Here is a 21,763-nt window from a genome sequence, read left to right as displayed (position 1 = left end):
CATTTGGGCTTGAATGTGGACAAAATCAAATCCCCCGCCGCCAATACGCAGACGACGAAGGAATCGCTGAGTCCGGAATGTAAGCCCACGGATCAATGATAGTTCATCCACTCACCAGCAGCCATGTATTTCCTCGACCCGCAATGCAAAAAAATGGCCATCGGCATGGGGCAGCTAAAGGATTAAAGAGTTATTTTTTGCGTCGATAAACAATGCGTGTAATTAATCTACTTAATTGTGCTCGTTAAACGGACGAAACGTTTCAAAACGAACGTTACTCTCGAGATAGCGCTTCAATCTGTCTAGCATTAAATGGGTTAAATGGCAGCTTTTTACCCAAGCGATTAAAAGCTATCGTACTAGTAAATAGGTTCGTTTTTGGGGAGGAAAAAACGCGTAATCTCAACGTTCGTTATCGTGATTAGGCTCCACAAGACAAAAAACCCTCTCGTAACGCTTCGATATACTATTGATGAGCAAATGGTGGCCATAGACGACCCCATAAACTTCATCGGGTGCTAGTGTGCTAATGATGTTGTAACTGTGTATAATAATTGGCAATTTTAAACAAAATAAACTAAAAAAAACTTAACGAAAAACAATACGAGAGCGCGCAAGTAAAGTGTTCGAATACGCTTCGTTATTGAATATTCAACGCATTAGTTAATCCCGGAATTTGTATAATCCAAACGGTCCCTTTTCCAAAACTTTCGAATTCGTATACTACGTACCATCCTCATAGGGAAACATTCTCTCGTTAGCAGCAGTAGTTCACGAGAGCGGCCGTGATTAGTGTATGTAAAGCTTTCTGTTTCCATCATTGTAAAAGCCCCATATCCCAGGTCGGATGAAAATCGGTACGCTATAGTGTATTTAGCTACTCTCGAACATTTAGTTTTCCCATCCCCCAGTGGACAAAGCGGCAATTTCCCGGCAAAGCGCGCACGACGGGATACATACATATATATCATATCGAACAATCTGCGGTATCCATTTAGTGTGTTCCAAAGGATCGGAAAAAATATAAACAAAACTCATTTAAAGCAGAGCTACTAGCAGGCGGATCATTAAAGTGCTTGACAGCAAGCGATAAAACCTTACTCCATAATCAAAACCATACAAAATTATACTTAGCATCACTAAACAGACAGAGCGCGATGGGGAAGAGAATGGGGAAAAAGAAGCAACTTAGAATCTTAGCAAAAGGGAGTGGAAATTTCCTTCAACACGGAAAGATCTGATTGTAAGAAACCTTTGGTTTTTACTATTTGTAGAAGCAGCTATTATGTATATGTATGTGTATGTGAAACGGATCGATAGCAGAAGTGACGAGATCCTTACAAAACGTGTCAAACAATTGTGTAGTATATTATATTAGCTGCGTAGAACAGGAAACAATGGCCAACGGGTGAAAGTATTTAATAGCGAGTAAAAAGGACGATGGCGAATCATACCAGCAATACACATGATAATTGAAATGACAGAAAGCGAGAACGTCTCGAAGCATGTTACAGATGGAAACAGACCCAGAAGCAGGTGACTAACGTCACACCATATTTACGCAAAGGATGACGAAGTGGCAAGTCCGGAGAGTGAGAGATGCATAACGGTTAAGGTATTGTTTTTGTTTTATATGTGTTTTTCTACTTGTTTACGATTTTAATCCGATTCTCCCCGTTGTACATATTAGTAAGATGATCAGTAGCAAAGCCAACACTGACACACACTCTTTGCAATCATTTTTATTACGAAAAATACTAGGTTCTAGCTATGATTCAAAATGAGTAAAATCAAGGGTGTGAACGATCGGAAGCATGCGTTCTAGGGCACAACAATCGCAAATGAAGCCATTTTTGGACAGTCGGAAATTACGGGTTGAATTACGTGTTCAGATGTAACGACAGGGATAGTACATAGTTTGGTTCCTTTTCAAACGGTCACCAAAAACACACATACACACACACACCGATCCACCTGTAGAGCACATCAATCAACACACAGATGAACATCCAACCACCCACTAACCCACATGTGAATCTTGATACAAGGACCACAAAAAAAAAGGTTTTTACTAGGTTTTATATTACGATACAAGAAACACACACCGCCTTTTTTGAAGGCACACGTACCAATATCCGTTTGTTTTTTAGAAACAAATAGTCCTTCACGACACAGAAGAGTTTTTCGTCCTGGTAGGGTGTTAGTTAACAGTAGCAGTTTTTTAAAGACGAATGCAGTACTAATACACATACACAGCACACACGCTCAGAAACCTCTCAAACACTTTACAAACCGTTAAACCTCCCTCCCGTACGTAGAAGCCGTAATTCAACCTACCGATGATATTACAATAACAGTGGCGATAATCAGGCAATAATTGCATACAATTAGTGTAATCCCGATCATTATTGTATTGATGCTTACCCCGATCCTCTCCGTGTACGTTTTACAGTTTTTAAAGGCATACGATGCAAAATGGACGGTGGCAAAACACGGCAAAACAAAATCGTCATATCAATTACTCCAAGCGAAAAGAATATTAAAAAAGAAGGCAGCAGAAATGATCCACGTAAACCAATTGATTTCGAAGATTTATCTACATATTTTCGCATGTTATCCGAAAAACGATAATACCGTGTGTTTCTCACATAACTATATTTTTTCCCTTAAAAACGAGGTTTCCTGGGCGAGGGGTGATGCGATGAAGACGCATCCAACGATATGCGGAATACTCCGATCGGATCAAAACTGAGAAAGAAATTGCCTATTTTACACGGAAATGCTGTCGCAAAAAGGGTTTTTCTGCTACAACTGGACGAAGGGGTGGAGGGATCGGGTTGGGGTTTTCGGCAAAAAGATGCGCGGCACACAGACGCATCCAACGGTATGCCGGACGCCACGATCGGACCAAAAATGAGCGAGTGATCGCCGATTCTCCACGGGAATGCTCTATTTTTTCCGTAATAACTGAGCAGGGAGTGGAGGGATCGCGTTGAGGTGTTCTACAAAACGGTGCGCTGCTCAAAGACGCATCCAATGGTATGATAGACGCCAGGATCGGACAAGGATTGGCCAAGCAATCGCCGATTTTCCACGGGAATGCTGCTATTTTATGCAATTACTGGGTAAGGGATCGAGGGATCGGGTTGGAGTGTTCGGAAAAAAGATGCATGGCCTCAAGACGTATCGAACTGTATGTCGGACGCCAGGATCGTACCAAGAATGAGCGAGTGATCGCCGATTTTCCACGGGAATGTTTTCGTTTTTCCGTTATAACTGGGCGGGGAGTGGAGGGATCGCGTTGAGGTGTTCTACAAAAAGGTGCGCTGCTGAAATGCCGGACACGGATTGGCCAAGTTATCGCCGATTTTCCACGGGAATGTTTTGGTTTTTCCTTAAGAACTGGGCGGGGATCGGAGGGATTGGTTTGAGGTGTTCTAAAAAAAGGTGCGCGGCTCAAAGACGCATCCAACGGTACGCCGGACGCCAAGGTCGGAAACGGATTGGCCGAGTTATCGCCGATTTTCCACGGGAATAATTTCATTTTTCCGTAATAACTGGGCGGGGAGCGGAGGGATCGCGTTGAGGTGTTCTACAAAAAGATGCGTGGCTCAAAGACACATCCTACGGTATGCCGGACGCCAAGATCGGACCAGAAATGGCCAAATTATCGCCGATTTTCCATGGGAATGTTGTTACTTTCCGCAATAACTGGGCGGCGGGTGGAGGGATCGGTTGAGGTGTTCGGCAAAAAGTTGCATGACCTCACGACGCATCCAACGGTACGCCGGACGCCAGGATCGGACCAAGAATGAGCGAGTGATCACCGATTTTCCATGGGAATGTTGTTATTTTCCGCAATAACTGGGCGGCGGGTGGATGGATCGGGTTGGGGTGTTCGGCAAAAAGTTGCATGGCCTCAAGACACATCCAACGACATGCCGGACGCCTGGATCGGACCAGGAATGACCGAGTTATCACCGATTTTCCACGGGAATGCTGCTGGCTGAATTTCCCGGGAGTTTCTCGAAAATCCCCCTTAGGTGCCTTTAATTTCCAAAAATCACGTTGTGGAGGTCTTTTTAAACGATATTTGAAGAAAGAAACAAAAATGAGAATAAAACTCTTAAAATTGAAAGACAAACTTAAAATCGATTGGAAAAATATTTGTCATGACGGAAAGAAATTATTTTTCAACCGGTTTTTAAAATTTCCATTTGCTACCTCCTCGCATTCATGCTCTCCTGTTACTCCTGGTCGAATTTTGCCGCATAAAAATTTCTAGATTTTGCCAAAAATTGACAGATTTTTGCCACAAAAATCCGACCAGGAGTAACAGGAGAGCATGATTTCGTGGAGGTAGCTCGGGTCGGCCAAAAATTTCCAAAATCAGTTTAAAAATCCAAAGTCAGTTTTAAAGTTGCGTTGGAAATTTAAGTTTGGAATTCAACTTTTAATTTTGACCCGGGATTTTAAAACTGATTTTGGATTTTAAGTTTGGAATTGGAATTTTTCGGCCGATACCAGGTACCTCCTCGAATGCATGCTCTCCTGATACTGCCAGTCACTCCGGGTCGGAAATTTAGCTCAAAACCGCAACCCGATCTCTTCTCCCCCCGCCCAGCTATTGCGGAAAACCTAAAACATTCCCGTGGAAAATCGGCGATAACTCGACCATTCCTGGTCCGATCCTATCACCTGGCATACCGTTGGATGCGTCTTTGAGCCGCGCACCTTTTCGTAGAACACCTCAAACCAATCTCTCCACTCCCCGCCCAGTTATTGCGGAAAAACGAAAACATTCCTGTGGAAAATCGGCGATAGCTCAGCCAATCCGTGTCCGATCCCGGCGTCCGGCATACCGTTTGATGCATCTTTGAGCAGCGCACCTTTTTGTAGAACATCTCAACCCAATCCCTCCACTCCCTACCCAGTTATTACGGAAAAACGAAAACATTCCTGTGGAAAATCGGCGATAACTCGGCCAATCCGTGTCCGATCCTGGCGTGCGGCATACCGTTGGATGCATCTTTGAGCCGCGCATCTTTTTGCCGAAAACTCCAACCCGAACCCTCGTCCAGTTATAGCAGAAAACCCCTTTTTGCGACAGCATTCCCGTGGAAAATTGTCGATAACTCTCTCAGTTTTGATCCGATCGAAGCGTTTTTGCATATCATTCGATGCGTCTTTGGACCGCGCATCTTTTTGTGGAACGCCCACAAAAATTTTGGTAAATTTCGATGCACCGAAATTTGATCTCGAGTAACATGAGAGTATACCATGAAAAGAGGTAGCAATTTTAAAATGAAAAAGGGAACAAAATAGTTTTCTTTCCTCCATGAAAATATTTCTCTACGTTCTAGCTACATTTGTTTTGAAATTTTATTTTCATCGGACTCATTTTTGTTCTTTCTTTAAATATCTTTTACAAACATACCCACAACATTGTTTTTAACACTAAACTCAGTTTTTTGCGACTAATATTTGTTTTTGGACAATAAAACAAAAATAAGAAGAGATAGCTAATAATGATGTTTTAGTAAATGGTACAGAATAATAAAACACATATTTTGAACATTTTTGTGCCAGTTTTACACAAAAATTAGACACAAACCGAACTTAGATTCAATGTGATAGGGGAGAGGCCCCAATTTCCACTCCGCTTAGGGCTTCCGATAGGCTAAACCCACCACTGGTATAGAGGTCGGCGTCCCTATCGCCTCTACCACCGAACCGCACTTAAACACCGAACAGAAATGGTTCTTTATGCAGTGCTTATTTCATTCAATCCGTTTCGTTTGTTATTTTACTAAGCATCATTGCGTAAATCACACCACTATCTTGGGATGGTGTTTTCAATTCGTTCTTTAATCTCTTACGTTTTGTTACATTAAATACATCGCTTCTACAATTGCCTACCGAAAACTTCAATTGCTCATACCACCGAACACGAGATTTACGGCCGATTCGACATTCCCGTTGCAGACGATCAGTGCCTGCAGGTTCGTTTCCGTGTCGGTCAGTCCCATTTCGCGCATCGTATCCAACTCCCGTCGATACTGTCCAATGCTGGCGGCCAGTGTCGAATGCTGTGATAACGTTTGGGCCCCAAGATCATGTCCCATCGGTTCTGGAGCCGAAACCGTGCTAGCTGGGCTCGTGTCCATCGGTTCGATTGTCGGATCGGCTGAAGAAGGAACATGTTGAGTGGTGGCTGTAACCGCACTAGCAGAAGTACCCCCAGACCCAGACGCCTGTTCGTTTCGCTGCTGTTCGAACATCATCGAAATAGCATCGAGCAGCATGCTAGATGTTATTCGACCAGCGGGAACATTTGACGACGTGGTAGGTTGAACACTGGTAGCTGAGGAAGTTGAAGGAAGATTTGTGTCGGAAGTGCCGGCCGCCTGGGTTGATCCATCGCCTGTTAGGCCGTCCTGCTGATTGGCACGATTGTCTGCATCGCGCTGGGAGATGTTCGAAAGTGAATTATACGAGCTGCGTGAACCAGCGAACGCGAGTGCGGACGCCAGATTGTCGGCCGTTATGCGGCGGATTGTGTTGGGCGCTGTCGAGGTAGTCGGTGAAACGGTGTTATCATCGCTCGACGACGAATCGGACAGCGGATCATCGAGCGCACTGTCTAGCGGCGCAGATAGGTGACAGTTGGCCACTTTCGAGATCATTTTGGAGTTGAGCAGCTGCACGATCGTGCGCGATGCTTCGAGCAGCACCGGATGTTTCGGTGCCACGCGACGAATCGTTTCCGGTTGCTGCATCGAAGAGAGCAGAATTGGGTCCTTCAGCAGGGACAGCACGAACAGATTGCGCCGTATTGCTGGGTACGCATCAAGCACGTTCTTCATAAACTCGGGCTGACGTACCTTCTGGAAGTTAGACGAATCGACCGTACGCCATATGGAGAGGACTGCTTGTACCTCAGCTTCGGTAGGTTCTTTTTCCTCACTCTTTTGCTCACTGGATGGATCCTTTTCGCGACGTTTCTGTATGACGTGTATCATCGAACCATCGCTGACCCCTTTGTTCTGCAGTATGTCGTCGGTTTTCAGCAGATTGCCACAGTAAATTAATTCTGGTACCCAACAAAAGATGGAAAAATGGAACGTTTAAGTAAAAACTCAACAAAATACAATCTCTAATAGGTCTAACGTACCAAAATCATCCGCCGAAACATCATCCTTTATCAATTTGGCTGCCTCGAAGCGAAGCGTTTCTGTTCGCCCGCTGAGGTCGACATTTTCCACCTTTAGCTTGTGGTACGGCTTGAACGGCAAATGCACACCCAAATAAACGGACGGCATTACTTTAACGGTATTTCAACGAATGATTCGTACAGTTGTTCGTAAGAAAACACCTAATTTTCCAAAAGAAATGACTCGCAGTTTAGGACAACCTTCTCGGGGTGCTGAAAGTATAACAACAAAGCAGCCGAAAATGACAACTCAGTTTTCTTCCGAGTCATTACAACTGTCAGTTCGTTTGACAGCCACGCATTGTGAATATGTGCAGGGTTCGTGGTAAAACTTTGCTGTACGCCTAAATGTAGGCAATCTTGTATTTGATTGCACCGTTACGATATTTTCGAACATCGATCAACGCATATTTAAATTTTGGCGTCAGCAATGTGCAACAAGAGGAAGTAAAAACATTGATAATTTCTAAAATCATGTAAATTTCATTTATTGCTTCAATGCATATTGTTGCTTACACATTACTATTGTCTTATGAGCTACACATTTAGCTTCATGCTCCTACCACTCCTAGCTTGCCTATTCGTTTCACTTTGAGCTGTCCTGTGTATACAAAACCTAACACGTTGTATTACTCTAGCGTAACTATAAATTATTAAGATACAGTTAATTCGGCCCGGTGGTGTAGGTGACAGCGGCGCCGGTCTTCAAACGGCAGGACCGAGGACCTATCGTTCCAGGGAAATCCTAACCAAGTAAAGCATAATTTAATCGTGTACATAGGTAAGTAACAAACTTGATTGCTTTGTTCCTCCAACCACGCTTCGTATGGTTTGCCCGTCAACGGGCACTGTCGTTGTGCGCTGTAAGATCGTTTTGGTTGTGCCTGCTGTATTTCGCAGGAATTATAATCTTATTTCGAACTTAAATTGATCATATAAATACATTGTTTAAATCATAGGCGCTACTCGCCCCTTTTGTTGTCTTGGCTATCCTGTGGCATGCTGTAAACTATACGTACGAAGAAAAAAAAACGCATTCTAAACAAAAATCCTAATTACATAAGGTTGTTGCGATATTCAACACATCGTAAGGAATTCAGCACCATTCTCTGTGTCCATCCGCCATCTCCACTTCGGTGGTCAATAGGCGGTGGGCCTTGGGCTGGTTGTAATTGCGCTTTGCTTCAGGAAAGTAATGTGGAAATGTTTTGTTGATAAATTAAATAAACTAGCAAAATTCAACGCATGTCAGCTTCGTGTGGAGGTCTGTGCGCGTGGTATAATTTTTTTTTTTCGATCGTTTTCGTTGTCCGAGAATTTAAGTCCCCATTGGTCGTTTAAATTTATGTATCTGTGTGAATTTTGTATCTAAAGTGTAAAATTTTAAATTCGATTACAGTTTTACCATCCGCATCAGGCCTATATATCTTTAGAAGAATACCCAAGCCAATCCAGTTCGTCGTATACCCTTTTCTAATTCTTCTATCACCGTCTTACTTCTACTAACGCAACCCGGTGGTAGAGGCTACAACGGTGCCGGGCTTCGCACGGCAGGACCATGAGCCATTCGATGGCCGGTGTGATCTTAGAAGATCTTTAAGTCAATAAGAAGAAGAACAAGAAGAAGAACGTCTGTTAAACGACACCCAAATAAGGTTTATAGAGTAAAGAAGCGAAATAACGCGAACGAAAACCACATCCTTCCAATGCTGACACACGAGCAGCAAATTAGCCAAACAATCCGGAATGGGTGTTCAATCTGTGGACGAGAATCGCTCTCACAGATCGGTAATAATGTCCATGGATTCAGCAAACGAGCGACCACTGTGGACAGAACCAGATCGTGTACTAACACTATCCATTGGCGCGGGTCCGACTGTCGACAAGCCAACACTGGCGATAGCCGATTTGGCCGTGTCAGCTATCACCTGCATCTGACGCTTCTGCAAGTCACCGTGCAAGCGTGTAAGCGTTTCACGAATTTCCGCCGTAGTCGGTTGGGCACGGGCTAGTGCGGCGGATGCATCCCGCAATGCATCGCTATAGTTGCCCTGTTCCATCAGTGCCTTCGATCGGGCATAATATCCATCGTACGCGTTCGGTTTAATCTCGATCGCTTGCCGCGCTAGCTCGATCGCTTCCGCTACATCCTGTGGCGAGAAAATAGAAACAAAGATTACCACAAAGAACTACCAAATGGTCGTCGTTTACTTACGTTCATTTTTCGCTTGCAGCGAGACAGATTGAGCAAGAAATTAAACCGCAACTGTTGGAAAGTAGCCACATTGTTGTTGTTGTGGCTGTTATTGTTGCTGTCCGGGACTGTACTTCCGGTGAGCGGGTCGGTAACCATCGTGCAAACACCATTACCGTTGGCATCACTACTGGCCGAGCCAGGTGAGGTTGGAATCTTTTTCAGCGCGTACTGATACCGATGGGATGCTTCCTGCAAGCGATTCTTCCTGTACAGTGTGTTGCCATCTTCCAGTAGCTTGTTCAGCAATATCAGCCTGTTTGGGTGGGATCATTGAAATTGATGTTAAGTTATTGCTATTATATAAATGTCCAATTCCTAGACAAAAACATACATTATTTCGGGCTTCCCGTTCGCCATGGCCCAAGTAGCGGGACCGAGCTTAGCGCCTCGCTTCAAGAACACCTGCACAACCTGTACGTTACGGCAGGCAATGGCACGATCGAGCGGACGCATCCCATTGATGTCAACGTGTTCAATCTGTGCCCCGTGATCGAGTAGCATCTGTACGAGCGAAGCCGAACCCTGGTAAGCGGCCAGATCCAGCGGAGTACGTCCAGTCCCGTCGGCATGCTGCTTATCAGCTCCTCGTTCCAGCAAACATTTGGCCGCCTGTTGCTTGCCTCTTAAACAAGCCCAGCTCAGAGCCGTCAGGCCATCCTTGTCCTGTGCCGTTAATGATGCACCTGCCAAAAGACGAGACATAAAATATTAAAGCGACTTTCATTGAGGCCACACTTCTATGCCACACAGCTTACCTCGACTCAACAGCAATTCAATGATGCCTACGTGACCTTCCTCGGCTGCAATCATCAGAGCCGTTTTGCTGTTCGTTTCCGTCTGCTCACAGTCGGCCGGATGCTGTAGCAATCGTTCCACGATCGCCCAATGACCCTCCTTTACCGCGATCAGCAATGGTGCCATCTCCTTCCGATTGCGTACCTCAGGTGAAGCTCCTCGGTTCAGTAGCGTGGCGATCGTTTCCGTATGGCCATTGGCACAAGCTGTCGTGAGTGCCGTTTCTCCGGTAATTACATCCAACCGGTTCACCTGTACCTCACCCATATCGAGCAGATCCTCCACAATGTCCGTGTTACCCTGACCGGCGGCTGCCGTAAGAGCCTGTTGGGCCGCCTGTTCCAGCGTAACATCGTTGCTTGCGGGTCGTGGTATCCAGTCACAGGCAACGAGATACTTCACCACCTGCAACCGACCAGCAATGGCCGCGTGTACCAAAGCGCACCTTTGCGAAGTATCCGTTTGTCCGAGGAATGCTCCGGCAGCTACCAGCTGCCGAACTACATCACAGTGTCCTCGAGCGGAAGCTAATATCAACGGTGTGCATCCTTGACTGTTGGTTTGCTCCACACTAGCACCGAATTCGAGCAACAGATTGACCATCGGCAGTATGCCCTCATGTGACGCAATGCACAGGATTGGCGCACTGCCAAGGAACGGTGTGACATGATCGGGAGACGCACCGGCAAGTAGTAATAGGCGCGAAACTTTCACATTCGGACTGTACACGTTGCGTAGCGTGGTAAGCGCGGACGATACGCATGCCGTTACGGAGGCAACCCAATAGGCCTGAAGATCGCGTGGCGATTGATGCGAGGGAGCGTTTCGATACAGATGTGCCTTGAGTATGTGATGACCCAGCTCGAGTGCCTGTTCCGGATCGAGCGGTGCCTGTAGGCGGGATAGCCGCAACGCTATACCTGCATGGCCGTTGCGTAGATCACACAGGAACTTGGTGCTTTCGCCATCTTCGCGCCGAATCAGCCACTCCCTGAACGATGGATGGAAGAACATGTATGTGTCGTCCAGACGCTTGACCAGAAAGCCGCTGAGCGTTTTGAATCGACACAGGAACTCATCCCAATCGATCATGCCTTCCGATTCAGATGCGGTTTTTTGTGATGATCCCGCTTCCGGGTCCGTCTGCGATTCGCTCGCAATGAGTGCATTTAGTGAGTAGAAGATCTCGGTTAGGGTAAGCGGATAGAGAGCGGCTAGACAGACTGCTAAAATGTTGGAGATGCGATCGTAAGCGGTGGTGGTTGGGAAGCGAAGATTGAAGTTAAGCAGGAAGATTTGTGCCAGCGATACCGGTAGCACTTTGAAGCTGCTTGACTTGATCACCAGATTTCCACGCTCGATCAGATCGAGCGTAAGTTTCGCGAACAGGAACGAACCCTTGGACAGGGCAAGCAAATGCTGGGCAAACTTGAAATGCGCGCTCGTGTTGACAATCTCCTTCCCGCCGGCCACATTTTGCTGTATACTCTGGCTCTGGTTGATGCGATACGTAATGTACTCGATGATGTCTTTCTGCAGCATCTCGTTCGTCGCCCAGTTGTCCAGACTCATCTTCGTGTATGGCAAACCTTTGCAGAATTCGAGCATCTGTGTGCGGATAGTCGCTATCACCTTCAGCCAGGGTGGGAAATGTTCGCTCATCCGCTGTAGGAAGGAAGCAACCGTATCACCATGGTCCGGACGATGGTACTCCGCTTCGCACAAAGCATCCACCAGAATGACACAGTTTTTGGCTGGGATCTTTCCGGTACGGCGAAGCGCTGCTAAAGGCTCCAGTATACCCATCGTCATTGCTCGTTCCGGGTTGGCGATGCATTCCTTTACGCTGAGGGCGTGCTGCAGAGCATGCTCACCGAGCAGGAACTCATGGTAGGCGGCCAGTTGCGGTGCTTGACACAGTTGAGCTGCGAGCGAATGCACAAAGTCCGGTATGAGGCAGGTGGAGTTATTGTCTGCCTGGCAGAAGTGGTATGCCACTACGTGCGAGGCCAAACTACGGAGTCGATCGTGTGCCAAGTTGATCTGGCAGTAAATGCCTTCATTCTCCTGGATTGGAAGTTCTTTGCGCCGTCCAAAACATGAATATTCTACAAGCTGCAGCAGAAGCGCTGTCTTGCCGGTACCAAGATTTCCGCTCAACAGCACACCGGGTGAATCGGTCGATTGGATGGCGGTGGACAGTTCTCGCACCAGCCAATGCCGTCCGATAAACAGTGGGTTCGGTTCGTGGGTAGGAACCTCAAAGAATAGTGGCTTAAGGGTGAGTTGCTGTTGTTGCTGCTGCTGGCGGTACTGGGCGAACCGAATTTTCGGATCAATCGGTCCCTTAATCTGTCCGGAACGAGCCGATCGTCGCACAGTCGTACGGCGGCTCTTGAACGCCAACAGTTCATCCACGTTGCTGCCACTCTGTGAAGCTGCAAAGTAGATGAGTTGGAGATCGTTATAGGCTGCCTTTATTTCCTGGCTGGAAAAGGCAAACAAACACTTACTGGTCACCGAATGGCGTCTACTGACGGGGCTCGAAGAAGCATTACTCTGCTCGGAGATCGACATCATGGAACCGATCGATTCACATCCAGTGTGGTAAGGGTTTGGTTCCTGTAGCTGCAGTACCCGGGATACATCGGCCTCGGAAGATCCGGTCAGCGTCGATACGGGGCTAGTGTTGGCGGAGGTAAGGGAGCTGCACGATTGATTCGCACCGCGATTAGTGCGCCGCGAGTTGTTCTCGAGAAAGAGCCCAAGTCGCACCTGTAGCTCATCCTGCGAGGACTTTGATTTGCCATTCATCACCAACGGCTTTACGTTGCCTCCTTCATCATCTGTGGTGGAGGAAAGTAATGTTAAAAGAAAATTTAGGTTCAATATGTCTGGTAACTCTTATTTCGAGCATGCTCATGAAACAATCTAGAACGACACACCGGATGTATGGATGAAAAATGAAAAATATTAAACAACCATGCCTATAAAATTAAGGGGAATTAAAACAACACGCAAGCATCTAATTCATGCATAAACATTCCACATTTAATTAATTCGAGTTACGAAACTGAAAGAGAGGAATCTGAGACGAGGAAAAAAGTCGCACATCTTTTCCACGAAAAACACCTTAAATTGAATACATTTTAACACTAATATAAACACTGTTATTAAGTTAATGAATTGCAATCAAACATATTCTATTCCTACTTGACAGAAACGGAGAAAAATATTTTCTCTCGAGAAATAATTTTACACCTATCGAACCCGCCGAAGAATAATTCCCTTGAGGCGCATAATGCATCCTTACGTTTCTACGAATGCAAAAGATTTGAATTTTAAATTTTTGATAGTTGGAAAAAAAGGGTTTTTTATCGCCTCGAAGATCGCTTTTGGCATTAAAGACCGTCAGTTTTTTTTATACACTACCAAGTTATCTGCTTTAAAACTCTATCATTAATAACACTGGCAAAGACTGTGATCGAAACTATTTTATGCTTTTTGGGAGCTTTTTTTGCCACATACAAGGCAAAAATTCTACAACCTTTTTTTCCAGACGGACATCTTTCTGTTTCCTCCACAAAAATGCCGTAAACTTGATCGGCCGTAAACTTTGGTGTGATTAGTCGCTTTTTATTAATTCCTATCAGTCAGAACCATCTGGTAGCATTCCAGCTCATAAGGCTCCAGGTAGGATTATAAAGCTTTCAAATAAGCTTTACGTCTCTGGTCACGTATAAGCTTGCAAAATGTTTGTTTGGTCGGTCGGACTGTCGAAACATTATTTATAATTTACCACCGTTATAATACACACCAAGCTTAAGCAAATTGCTTAATTCTATCACGGACCTCCCCGGCGAGAACGGATCCCAACGGTCTAAAACAGCAAATAAAGCTTAAAGAATTTAAATCAATTTGCCGATTCTGGACGACCAACAATCGACAGATGACATTATTGCTCACGACAGAGTGTTTGTGAAAAAATAAAATCAGCTCACAAAGAAAACCTAAAGCTTCTCAGCTGCGTTAGAATGCTACGTAACATAAACAACAACAACAACAAAAAAATCGAATAAGTTCAACATCCGAAAACGTTAGCATATGCAAGCACAAACATGTTGGATAAACAATAAATGAGAAATCAAAGTCAAACCAAAGAAAAGAACTGAACTAAGCGAAACCAAAAGAAAAACAAAAATAACGAATCCAAACGAAAGAGAACTGAAAAACAAGAAATCGTAACAGCTAAGAACAAAACCAAAACAGCAAATCAAAACGACCAAATAAAACAACCACACGATAAAAAAAAACTCAATGTTTTTTTACAACATAAGAACAGGCCACATTCGAGATAGAGAGGAAGAAGCAAACGATGAGCCCATGCCTGCTAATTGATTCAATCCCGCGTTGAGCGTCGTCGCCTGTGCCGACCAGAGCGATTTAATTTTGCCGAAAACCATCGACGCGGACGAACCGAGACTGAGTCGATGAAATTTATGGCCATCATTAGCGTTCCGCTGGCGCTTGCTAATCCCGTTCGGTGGCCCATGGGAGGCCAGCAGATTGAACCCACTACCACCTCCACCGACAGTTCCTCTAGCTCCACCATCACCGCCACTACCAGCTGGTCCATCTCTTGCTATCTGTCCGGAGGCACCAGCAGCAGTACGGGCCATGGAACGACTAATTTTGCTAGCGGCCGCCGTCGTTGCCCGGTGAAACGTTGCCGGATTGAGCAGTGAGGCCAGCCCTGTAATATGCGTCGCGTATGTGCAACGATAGAATTTTCCCGGAAATGGCAACATCATGCAGTGTCGATGTTGATGCACGATGCAAACGATTAGCGACGATCGATGATGATTGGTTGGTTGCGAAGGACAATCAAGATCAAGAGAAGGGAGAAAACAGATAGAGATACATAGAATGATCATGACGATAGAGAGATCGAGAGAAAGAGAGAGAAAGGGCAAGTATGTGTGTGTTTGTATGAGTGTATGTAATTACATGACCAATGCTATCGGCGCATACACCTGAATGAGATGATCTGTGATCTATAATTAATGCGCCAGGATCCACGAACTGATGATGGCCGGCAGGGTTTAGTCTGCCTCAAGAACTGACGATCCTTTTTGCACATTTGCAGTCTCGCCACCACCCGCTGGTGGGAAGAGCGAGCTGCCCAACTAACCCGGAGATTGCTCAATCACGATTTACTCAACAGTCCACTTACCCGACAGTGTGGAGTTATCCGCGTTTCCATTGCTGCGCCGGTAACCGAACGGGCTGCGCAGATTCTTGGGACTGAAAAGACGCCGACGGTTCTGCGGTGGTGTCGCACAAGTGCTGGACGTAATTTCACTGCTGCTATTGAGTGCCGAACGGTGCTGCAGGGGCTTCATCACACCGTAGCCGGACGGTTGCTGGGTTACCGTCCCGGCGATACCGGTGCTGGTGATGCTGGCGTAGTGCGATTCGGTTTTGCCGCCCGGGGGACACTTGGGTGGGCGATCCTTTAGCTTGTAGCGCTCCGATGAACCGAGTACGTCGGCGGGTGTCTGTGGGAGAGGCAGGGAATGAAAGAGTTGGTGGAAAAATTTAATTGATGTAGTTTTGCAAAATGATACAATTTAGTGACTATTTGTAGAAACTAACAACGTTACAAACGTTGAATTGAATGTCCTCTTTCAATAAAGACCTTACGAAATCGTATTGTATAATCGATTCTCTCCCTTTTCAAATCCCCAATGCCACAATGCCCCACAACAATGATAAAGGTAGGCATCTTTGACTATTTATTCACTTCATCCCAATAGAATAAAGATTTGATTGTTTGCTCAGTATGATCATACCACATCGCACTAATGTTCACTATGATCAGCAGTATAATTTGCTCCGAAATTCCCTGCTTCATCATTCCAAGTCCTCGCTGCTAGCATTCTATCATCTTTCGTATAAAAAAGGCTAGGGAAGGAATCAAATGTCGTAACAATCCGCCAAACTCAACCCCAAGAAGTTGGAAACTAAAGGCTTCAAAGCACCGTCACCTAATCTAGGCAAAAGCTCAATTGGTAATTTCGTTTTTTTGCAAGGTTTATTTTATTTCGCAAGTTGTCGTTGGAGATCACGAAGGAAGGTCGCGGAACGGTGTAGAGAGCTGCCCCAACTCGACCATTCACAATTATCTAATGATCTTCGACAGTCTGGACAGCACATGTAGGCCGAACCGACCGATAGACTTTTCGCACGGATAGACGCACGTGTTGATCGGCTTCGCTACGGAATGGACACACACATACACAAACACAGACGCGCAACGACCGTTCCTTGGGGGTGGTGACGGAAAATAGTACACCACAAATCTAAGCTGACTCATCAGAGATTGTCGAACGTTAGGAAAGATTTTGCATTTTTCTACAGGGAAGGAGTAGCACTGAAATTCAGAGCTAGTTTTCATCCTTGTATTAGTTTTACACAAACAATTGTTTATAGTAAGGGAAATTTTAATTGTTTTAATAGTTTAAAAGTGAATTAAACACTCTATTCTCCAAAATACTGTTAACGGTTAAAGCGATGAAAAAAAAAAACGGAGCCAATTTTGATCCAAAAACCAACACAATCACTGGAACCCCGGGACACTACACCAATTAAAAGAAATTACTTTGTCACCGCGCAGAGAAAGTTCGAATGCTCTCAATTCACGATCGGAGGACATAATTAAAGTTTTCACCTGAAATTAAAAAAAAAAAACGCAAGAATACAATCGTCACAAAACTGGAAAATTAGGGAAAAATGGGTATCCGAAAAATTACCGTTCATTATCAAGTTTTCGACACTGACAGTGTCATTGTCACGTAATCACTCAACGAAGCATGCTCCACCATGTTCCGCTGCATCCTGTGTTTGTTTGGTCGGGTGCTTCCGGTGCTTCTGCCTCAACAGTTGGCACTCTTTCCCTTCCTCTTTTTTTCTTCCTCTTTCTTTCTTTCTCTCTCTCTCTCTCTTATCCCTTATTTTTACTGCCACCTATGGCAAGAGAGACAATTAAAGATCTGTCCCACCGATCTTAACCGATCGATCGGCCGCGTGCAGATCGGCGTAGTGTCCAATTATAGAGATCTTCATCTCGGAAAAAGGGTCGATGGCGGTTCACCTACTTTTGCCACAACTCGCTTTGGACTTAAATACCGACAAGCGGTAATTGAGGTTGCAGCGAAAGGGCTAAGCTGCTTACCACTGTCAACTAACAACAACAAATAGTCACCCATGCGTCAGAAGCAGCGAAAAAGAAGAACATCTTCCAACGTTGCACAGTCTGAAAAAAGGGAAGGCCGAGTTTTTTCCTTGCTTTCAGGGAAAAGGGAACGTCACTGGTCTGCGATCGCACGCGTACGCACACCATAATCGGCCACACTAATCACAGCAAAATGAGCCAAACAAATCTGACTTTGGTCAAAATTTGCGCCGCACGACGCAAACGAACTTGAACAACGAAGCAGATAAAAAAAAAACACACATCGAAGCTGCAGTGTGCGCTTACAGAACCGGAACCCACAGTAAGCTACCGGTTTGGTGTAGCACCAAAAATGGCAATTTGGTACCAGTTTCAGGAGTGCGAGGGCAGATAAGGACATGACCAGAAATTGAGAGAAAATGAGATTGAAAAAACAAAAGACAACTTGCTTCATCTACAAGTCGAAAAAGGGCATCAAGAGGATCGCAGACAGGCACACAACCAGTCTGCAGCGAGTGTGTCGTCGTTGCATTTAAAAGGGCGGAATAAATTGATATCGAGTCACTCGGCGTGTCTCGATAGTTGGAATCTTTCATTGGGTTAGTGGTGTGTATGCTTACGATCAAGACACACAGCAAGAACAGTATCAGACAGTCAGACCGATAGGAGGAAGGGCTGATGCACAAGAACCGCCAAGCTTTTCCCCGGTGCTTGGTGATCGATGATGATGAATCATCATGCGAATACGACGACAGTGAACAAGATGCAATCGGTCCCATAAACAGCATTACTTGTCCGCGAGTCTGTCAAATTTACCACCCTATCTTAACCTCTTCCGGCAAGACAGGGATTCCGGGGGGTTCGTGTCAACTAAGGACATGGGCAGCAAGCAAATAAGGGAACATCTTCAACGGCACACATACAGGCAAACAGAAACGTAGAACCGACAACTTTTTCGCTCGATCCGACCACTAAAGAGTGACCGAAGGAAGGTCCAGAAGAAGGAAGCGAACTTACGATCTTCTTGTCCCGTTTTTTTTTTTTGTTATGCAGCAGCACGATCATCGTTATGCAATCCATCCAATCGATTTCTGTTCTGCATCGCGTAGTAACGCTTCTCATGATGTATCGTGAGTAATGATCTTGAACGATCACGCGCATCGAGCAAACGGATAGGAATGGATTTGGATTAATGGTTGGCGAGACTAGTTAAGTTTTGTGCTTTCGCTTTCGGTTTTAGAGCTATCGGTTGGCAATATATTTTATTTGCTGTGATTAAAACGTTCAATTGCATCCATATACTATTGATTTATGCTGCAATTTGCCTTGACGGTAGAGCACGTCCTAATTGCACCCTCACGCAAGGGCAGTTTTAATGGCCAGCCGTGGTAATAAGTTTTTATACCACCCTGCAGAGACACTAAAATGTGTGCCTTGCTTGCCATCGGGTTGGGTGACATCGAGTTTGATGGAGCGCTTTTCAATTTGCATCTTTGCATCACATTCTGCGCCAAAAGGTGTACATCTTTTCTCATCAATCATTACGCCCATCAATATCCGGACCAAAGGAAGGCAAACGTTTATGTCAGAGGGGATGATTTCGTTTTTCATATTCTTTTACGCCAAATCGTGAAATGGCGCCATCGTGTTGCGGTTTGGACACGATCGGTCTGACTTGCTGTGCAGGCTTGCAGCGGTCTGGGTTCTGTCCGGGGCCATACTGCAACAAATATGCAGCGCACGTTGCGACCATTAATAAAAATAAACCGGACCCTTCATTACGCATGCGAATCGACACGAGTCCCTAGCGGACTGCGATGGGACCGGACTCCGGAGAGCTTATTACAAAACTGCAACATCCCTCGTCGTTGCATCCATCGTGTACTGGGATGCATTTGAAAATCGATTGCCTATGATTTTCGTCCAAAGGGACGGTCGCGAGTGAAGTAAAACTTTGCATAATGTGTCAGCTACGTTCGACGTCGCTGGACATAGTGAGTGGGATTTGTACCACAAAAGATGCACCCTCACGTTGGTCTCGTGGCTGTAGTTAAACTCGCATAAGTTGACGTGTTGACTGCCAACCTACTTGCAAGCCGTGATGATCCGGTTTTTTTGCCAAGGAACATTCATTTTCAACACCTCTACTAAAAAAGGCGATCATTGCGATGCGCTGATTGATGTAATGGATCATAATTTTCAAGCCTCCTAGTATGTCCACCGAATACACACACAGACACTCACGCTCGGTAGCATAATTATGAGACAAACAGCGTGTGCGCTCTAATGTGCACCACACACGGCCTCCAATTTGCGCCGACAGTGGTGCTGTGGGACCCATGCATTTACCCTCTCCGCCGAGCAGGTGACGTTCGATGATTCGCGATCAGGTCGAGATCGCGTCGTGGCAGATCGCGAGTGCAAAACCAAACTAACGAGCATTTTGGTCCCTGGCATTACGCTCCGGTCCCCTGCCTGGCCGCCCAGATTGATGGCAATAGACACGTCGTTCGAACGGTCGTACCCCGAGCCGGGAGCTGTCGATTGGCTTGCTAACGATCGAACGAGCTAACCCAATGTTGAACAGCATGTACAGGAGCATATGTGGTGGCCGCCTGCTACTGCTGAACTCGAATTAAGGCTCATTCAATTATACTCTCACAACATGGGTTCCAATAATGATGGGGAAGGCAATGGGGCAAAGATCTGTGTGTGTATGGACAGTGGGATATGCACCACTGGTGTGCCCACCCACCAACAAACTACTGTTTCTGTGTAGTTTTTTTTTCCTCTTTTTACATTTGTCCTCTATTGCTTGCCCTCTGCTCAGCAGAAAATAAAACGAAACGTTAACGAAATCATTGCCCGCAGTACCTTAATCAGCAGTGAAACAACTAACTTATACAAGAGTTATGTTCATTTGTGTACGCAAATAAGTATGTTTTTGCGGGCTTTTTCTAAGCTCCTTTGATCTTTCACTTTCCAAAGTAACAAGGAAAGTGACGTCGAAATAGGTTTAATTGGATTTCAATGAAGTCAAATCACTAGGATTGCCGAAAAAATTTGCATATTTTTGACATTATTTTTAGGATTTTCATTTATTTTTGCAAAATATTGAAACTCTGCTGAAGAATCTAAAACAAAATTGTAATGGTAGATTTTTTAGAAAATCTAAAATTTCATATTCTGCCTAACGCTTCTGAATAATTTAAAAGACACGAGGAGATTTTCACACAACGCGATACAAATCGCAAAGTTTTACCACAATAAACACGATCAAAACTAATAGATTGTTTGCCGTTCGACCATTACGTGTCACATTGTTTGCATAAAATGCATACAAACTCCAGACCGCACTTGCACTTCATATACTGCAACTGCTCATACACACACACACCCCCAGGAATGGGTTGTGGGGGAACGTTTGTTCGCCCACTTCCACCTCACCAAATCGTTGTCTCTCACGCTACGGAGAACTAAACGATCGGTTGTGTGAATTTATGCTGCCGATTGCTATCCGATGCCGATGTGCATAGAATAGTGAATTCGTGCGAAAAGACAACCAACGAAAAGTGTGCCTTAGGACGGCAGGGATCAAACAAAAGTACACATTGAAGCATGAAGTGAATGTCTTTTCATTGAAAAAAAAAAACAGACATACATAAATACATTCCTGGGTGTCAAGCAAAGCGGAACATTTCATTTGGAGGGTTTGGGTTTGGTGAGAAGCGTAAAAAATCACTAGTCAATATCGGAATTTATAAGCTAAAGGAGACAGTTGTGCAAATAATACTGTTTTAAAAACGAAATTATTTACCAGTTAATCAGCGAAAAAGATCGATTAATACAAATATCACACGGTATAAGTAACATAATACCCCATTTTAAAGCACACTGCCAGAAGAAGTCCAATGCAAACATAGTACCAATAGATCACCCGAGCAACATTGCTGTCGCCGTTCATAATTAATTTATTACCCTTAAATTATCATCCGAGGGCAGACCAAGCAGCACTGGCCAACAGCACGCAGAAAGCATTGGTAAACGTAATAAATCTCGCCGATCGCACGATCGATATGATGCCACGGCAACGACGACGACTTTGGTGTGATGCAGTTTTGCATGCACTTCGTTTTTCCCTTCTTCATTTTCTCTGCACCGACACCGATGAGTGTCGCAAAACGCACATAAGAACGTTTTCCACACACACGAGAGAGTGCACTGATCGGTGCGGGCAATGATATTCTCACGTTTGTCAATGTCG

At 45.2% G+C, this 21,763-nt stretch overlaps 3 protein-coding genes across 4 annotated transcripts in view; 1 reads left to right on the top strand and 2 right to left on the bottom strand.

The window, feature by feature from the left end:
* LOC126556635 (tyrosine-protein phosphatase 10D) overlaps positions 1-21,763 on the top strand; it is a 240,056-nt gene that overhangs the window by 39,088 nt on the left and 179,205 nt on the right. The window contains exons 12-13 of one of the 2 annotated variants that reach the window (XM_050212019.1): positions 52-85; positions 5,004-5,013. In XM_050212019.1, coding sequence (XP_050067976.1) covers positions 52-83 — 32 coding nt within the window. In that variant the 3' untranslated portion in view covers positions 84-85; positions 5,004-5,013. Of the gene's footprint in view, positions 1-51; positions 86-5,003; positions 5,014-21,763 lie in introns of those variants that run through there. The other variant, XM_050212018.1, reaches the window with a different exon arrangement.
* Positions 5,919-7,331, bottom strand: LOC126558051 (ubiquitin-like protein 7). Its single transcript, XM_050213986.1, has 2 exons — positions 7,175-7,331; positions 5,919-7,093 (listed from the first exon to the last, which is right to left on the bottom strand). Exons 1-2 carry the CDS (start codon positions 7,320-7,322, stop codon positions 5,928-5,930), a joined length of 1,314 nt encoding a protein of 437 aa, XP_050069943.1. The 5' UTR covers positions 7,323-7,331; the 3' UTR covers positions 5,919-5,927.
* The window catches only part of LOC126559632 (protein TANC2), a 100,251-nt gene continuing 87,479 nt past the window's right edge, over positions 8,992-21,763 (bottom strand). Inside the window, exons 4-10 of the mRNA XM_050215802.1 lie at positions 15,499-15,823; positions 14,653-15,018; positions 12,779-13,111; positions 10,226-12,703; positions 9,802-10,153; positions 9,429-9,723; positions 8,992-9,363 (exon numbers count right to left, since the gene is read on the bottom strand). Of these exons, the coding sequence (XP_050071759.1) occupies positions 8,992-9,363; positions 9,429-9,723; positions 9,802-10,153; positions 10,226-12,703; positions 12,779-13,111; positions 14,653-15,018; positions 15,499-15,823 (4,521 nt within the window). The remainder of the gene's footprint in view (positions 9,364-9,428; positions 9,724-9,801; positions 10,154-10,225; positions 12,704-12,778; positions 13,112-14,652; positions 15,019-15,498; positions 15,824-21,763) is intronic.

Source organism: Anopheles maculipalpis, chromosome 2RL (assembly GCF_943734695.1).
Source record: "Anopheles maculipalpis chromosome 2RL, idAnoMacuDA_375_x, whole genome shotgun sequence".
In the NCBI taxonomy this organism is placed as follows: domain Eukaryota; kingdom Metazoa; phylum Arthropoda; class Insecta; order Diptera; family Culicidae; genus Anopheles; species Anopheles maculipalpis.
Note: the sequence above shows the minus strand (reverse complement) of the source record. Positions and strands in the feature narration are given on the sequence as shown.

Bases quoted from the DNA above. Each gene is read 5' to 3' on its own strand.
- LOC126558051 (XM_050213986.1), bottom strand. From the start codon at position 7,322: ATGCCGTCCGTTTATTTGGGTGTGCATTTGCCGTTCAAGCCGTACCAC. The intron at 7,094-7,174 runs GTACGTTAGACC...GTTGGGTACCAG, and splicing joins TGTTTCGGCGGATGATTTTG to AATTAATTTACTGTGGCAAT.